Here is a 4527-nt window from a genome sequence, read left to right as displayed (position 1 = left end):
GGCAAAGGCAAAAATTTAGACAAAGAGCCCTGCCAGTGTTGTAGGGGCCCCAGGCAACCACAGGACCTAGTACTGTTTCTATAAAATTTAAGCAGAGGGGGCAACAGCAACCAGAGGAACCCAACCATGACTGGAAGGGACACTTTGGGTATCACACAGCAGGACCTCCATCTCCCTGCCAGGCTCCCCCAGAGAGTTCATTATCCTCACAATAACATGACCCCATACTTTTACTCTTATTTTTTTAAATATATTTTTATTTATTTCAGAGAGGAAAGGAGAAGGAGAGAGAGATACAGAAGCATCAATGATGAGACAGAATCATCAATGGCTGCCTCCTGCACACCCCACTGAGGGTTCGAGCCCGCAACCTGGGCATGTGCCCTGACCGGGAATTAAACTGTGACCTCCTGGTTCATAGGGTAATGCTCAACCACTGAGCCATGCCAGCTGGGCTCCATTGATTTTTAGAGAGAGGAGAAAAGAGGGAGGGAGGAGGGGAGAGAGAGAAAAACATCGATGTGGATGTGAGAGAGACACATTAATTGGTTGCCTCCCAACCCAGGCTGGGGATTGAGCCTGCAAACCAAGGCACATGCCCTTAACTGGGAATCGGATCCATGACCCTTTAGTCTGTAGGCTAACGCTCTAACCACTGAGCAGCAGGCTAGGGCTCCCATCCACTCCTGACACACAGCCAGAGAGGTAGCTGTAAACCCTTCCATGGCTCCCAGGGCCCTGGAGACAGAGCTTGGGGTCCTCCCTGTGGCCCATGAGGCCGTGTGTGGCCTGGCCTTAACTCATTTCCTTCACTTATTCATCAAACACGGCAGCCCTACTGTGTGCCAGGCACCATCCGTGAGATGGGGATATGGCCTTTCCCACCTCAGGCCTTTGCACGTGCTGTGTCCACCGGTCCTCTAGCAGCCGGCCTCTCCTCTCCTTTCTGGTCTTTGCTTCGGTGTAAGTCCCACCAGGCGCCTGTCCTGACCGCTCTATGGCAACCAGTTCACCGCTGACCCTGGACTCTGTGTGCGCGGTGAGCGGGGAGCTCCAGGGTCTGCCAGGTGAGCTCACCCGTGCTGGCTCTGTGTCCTGCCAGGAAATCCCGCTGTCGGAGATCCTCACCGTGGAGCCCGCCCAGAACTTCAGCCTCGTGCCCCCAGGCACCAACCCACACTGCTTCGAGATCGTCACTGCCAATGCCACCTACTTCGTGGGCGAGACGCCGGGCGGGGCCCCAGGAGGGCCCAGTGGACAGGGGGCCGAGGCTGCCCGGGCCTGGGAAACGGCCATCCGCCAGGCCCTGATGCCCGTCATCCTCCAGGATGCGCCCAGCGCCCCAGGCCACGTGCCCCACAGTAAGTCCCCCGTCCAAGAGGACGGGTCGGGGAGGGCTCGCGTGGGTTCTGGGGGAGGGAAGAGCCAGGGGAAGGCAGGGAGTGGCACAGGACACATGTGGCTTCTGGACTCAGAGGCCTGGGCCCAAACCTTCACGAAGGCCTGCACTTGCTGGGTGGCTTTGGGCGTGTCACTTTCTCTTTCTGAGTTTTGTCGGGTGGTGACAACTTCTCCGAATTGTGAGTTTAGACTTTTTTATTTAAAATATGTTTTTAATGGTTTTGAGAGAGAGAGGAAGGGAGACAGAGATAGAAACATCAAGGATGAGAGAGAACCATCAATTGGCTGCCTTCTGCACACCCCCCACTGGGGATCGAGCCCGCAACCCGGGCATGCGCCCCTGACTGGAATCGAACCCGGGACCTCCTGTTTCCCGGGTCGATGCTCAACCGCTGAGCCACACCAGCTGGGCGAGTTTAGACTTTTTAATTCATACATTTACTGAATGCCCCCTCTGCCTGCCTCTGCTGGATAGTGTTGGGGACACAGCTGTGACCAGGGCAGCCCAGCCCCTGCCCCCACGGGGGAGATGGAGCTGCCTCTAGGTGTGATGCCTCATAGTGAGCCGCAGGGCTGGGATATGGGAACCAGAGGGCTGCAGAGGGCCAGAGGAGGTGCCTGGCCCAGACTGAGTATCCAGAAGGGCTTCCTGGAGGAGGCAACATCTGGGCTGAGACCTGGAAGCTGAGGAGGAGTGAGATAGGGGAAAGCAAATGGGAAATGATGCCGGGCAGAGGCGAAGGATGATCAGAGAGAGTGCCAGGTGGCCAGCCTTCGGAGCTTATAATCCAGTGTGGGTGGCAGACATTAATCAGATCATCTGGTACAAGGACAGCTGAGACACAGAACACGCGCTAGAGCAGTGATGGTGAACCTTTTGAGCTCAGCGTGTCAGCATTTTGAAAAACCCTAACTGAACTCTGGTGCCGTGTCACATATAGAAATTTTTTGATATTTGCAACCACGGTAAAACAAAGACTTCTATGTTTGATATTTATTTTATATATTTAAATTCCACTTAACGAAGAAAAATCAACCAAGAAAATGAGTTCACGTGTCAGAGGTGTCATAGGTTCGCCATCACTGCGCTAGAGTCATCGGCCCCAGGAGTGAGCCTGAGACTGAAAGATGAGGAGAATTTTTAAAAATGTTTTTAGCCCTGGCTGGTTTGGCTCAGTGGATAGAGCATCGGTCTGCAGACTGAAGGGTCCCGGCTTCGATTCTGATCAAGGGCACATGCTCGGGTTGTGGGCTCGATCCCCAGTAGGGGGTGTGCAGGAGGCAGCCAATCAATGATTCTCATCATTGATGTTTCTATCTCTCCCTCTCCTTCTCCCTCTCTGAGATCAATAAAAGAATTAAAAAATACATAGTTCTCTCTGTCTTTTCCTCTCTCTTCCACTCTCTCTAAAAATCAATGGAAAATATCCTTGGGTGAGGATTAAAACGTTTTTATTGATTTAGATAGAATGGAAGGGAGAAGGAGAGGGAGGGAGAGAGAAACATCAATTGATTACCTCCCGTATGCACCTTGATCGGGGATCGAACCCATATGTGCCCTGACTGATAATCGAACCGGTGACCTTCCGGTGCATGGACGATGCTCAACCCACTGAGCCACACCGGCCAGGGCAGGAAGAGGGTTTTTAAATTAAGTCCATAACAAGGGAAAGGGGACATTCCTGGCAGAGGGAACAGCACGTGCGAAGGCCTGGAGACAGGACAGAACTTGCTATACCTGAGGCCCAGCAAGGAGACGCGTGTGGTGGGGACACCCAGCAGCATAGTAGGGCTTCAAGTCAAAGAGGTAGATGAGGGACCAGACCCTGCCTGAAAGGCCATGCAAGGTGCCTGGGCTTCTCCTGCGGGTACTGGGGAGCCAGGGCAGGTCCCCAGCAGGGGATGGACGGGGTCAAGTGTGTGCTTCGGCACGATCCCTCCGGCTCCCCTGTGGAGGGTGGATAGGAGAGAGCAGGGCTGGGGCAGGGAGGGGAGGGGAGAGGCTGAGCGCTGACGTCTCAGTGGGGAGGGGAGAGACATTGAAATGGCAGAAGGACCAGGACTTGGGAAATGTCTGGTCTCGTTGGGCGTGTCACTTGTGGGCAGGGGGGCAAGTTCAGGGGAAGATGCTGGAGCCAGTTTGGACTTTCCCCCGGAGCCTCAGTTTCCTCCTCTATAAAATGGGACCGGCATGCCTTGCTTGGCGCTGAGATCACAGGAGGAAATGCTCAGCGAAATCCTTCGTGACATCACTTCTCCCTCCAGCCCCTCAGCACATGGCACTCACCCGCCCCCCTGGCCCTGGGAGGCAGGGCCTCATCTTATACCCATTCTCCAGATGAGGAGACTGAGGTTCGCAGTGGACAAGTCAGTAGCCTGACGTGGCGCCCTGGACGCCTGGATTCGGACTTGGGTGGTCTGGCTCCAGAGGCTGCCTTTGGAGTTACGGAGGAATGGAATCCTGAGCTCGGGGTCCCCTCACCTCCGCCTCTCCCCTCCTCTCTTCCCCCAGGACAAGCTTCTCTGAGCATCTCCGTGTCTAACAGTCAGATCCAAGAGAATGTGGTGAGACCCCTGTCCACACCCCAGGGCCCCAAGGATGTCTTCCCCGTTGCATACTCCCCCCTTCTCCTGCCCTCCCCGGCCTCCTCGATCCCCATCTCCATTTGCAGCCCTGACCCTCCCTGTCCCTGCCCTGCAGGACATCGCCACTGTCTACCAGATCTTCCCAGACGAGGTACTGGGCTCGGGGCAATTCGGAGTGGTCTATGGCGGTAAGGACACTTCCGTGCTTCCCCAGAAGGTCCTGGGGGTTTCTGGGCTCCAGACCTTCCCGTCCGATGGGCCCGTGTCACCTCCTGTTCTGGTTGATTAGGAAGCTAGGTCCTGGGGACAGAGTCATGGGTCTCCTTTTCCACCGGGAAACGCCAGTGCGCTTTCTCCCGGTCTGAACGGGGAAGACAGTCCTGTGCTCTGATTGGCTGCAGAGCTAGAGCCTAGATTCTGCCTCGGCCCTGGCCGGTTTGGCTCAGTGCATAGAGCGTCGGTCTGCGGACTGAAGGGTCCCGGGTTCGATTCTGGTCAAGGGCACGTGCCTGGGTTGCGGGGACATCCCCAGAGGGGGCC

General features: G+C 55.8%; 1 protein-coding gene across 1 annotated transcript in view; it reads left to right on the top strand.

Annotated features, from left to right (window-relative positions):
- LOC102753805 (serine/threonine-protein kinase D2) overlaps positions 1-4527 on the top strand; it is a 27912-nt gene that overhangs the window by 7004 nt on the left and 16381 nt on the right. Inside the window, exons 7-9 of the mRNA XM_015569312.1 lie at positions 1103-1361; positions 3914-3966; positions 4103-4175. Of these exons, the coding sequence (XP_015424798.1) occupies positions 1103-1361; positions 3914-3966; positions 4103-4175 (385 nt within the window). The remainder of the gene's footprint in view (positions 1-1102; positions 1362-3913; positions 3967-4102; positions 4176-4527) is intronic.

Source organism: Myotis davidii, unplaced genomic scaffold (assembly GCF_000327345.1).
Source record: "Myotis davidii unplaced genomic scaffold, ASM32734v1 scaffold566, whole genome shotgun sequence".
In the NCBI taxonomy this organism is placed as follows: Eukaryota; Metazoa; Chordata; class Mammalia; order Chiroptera; family Vespertilionidae; genus Myotis; species Myotis davidii.
Note: the sequence above shows the minus strand (reverse complement) of the source record. Positions and strands in the feature narration are given on the sequence as shown.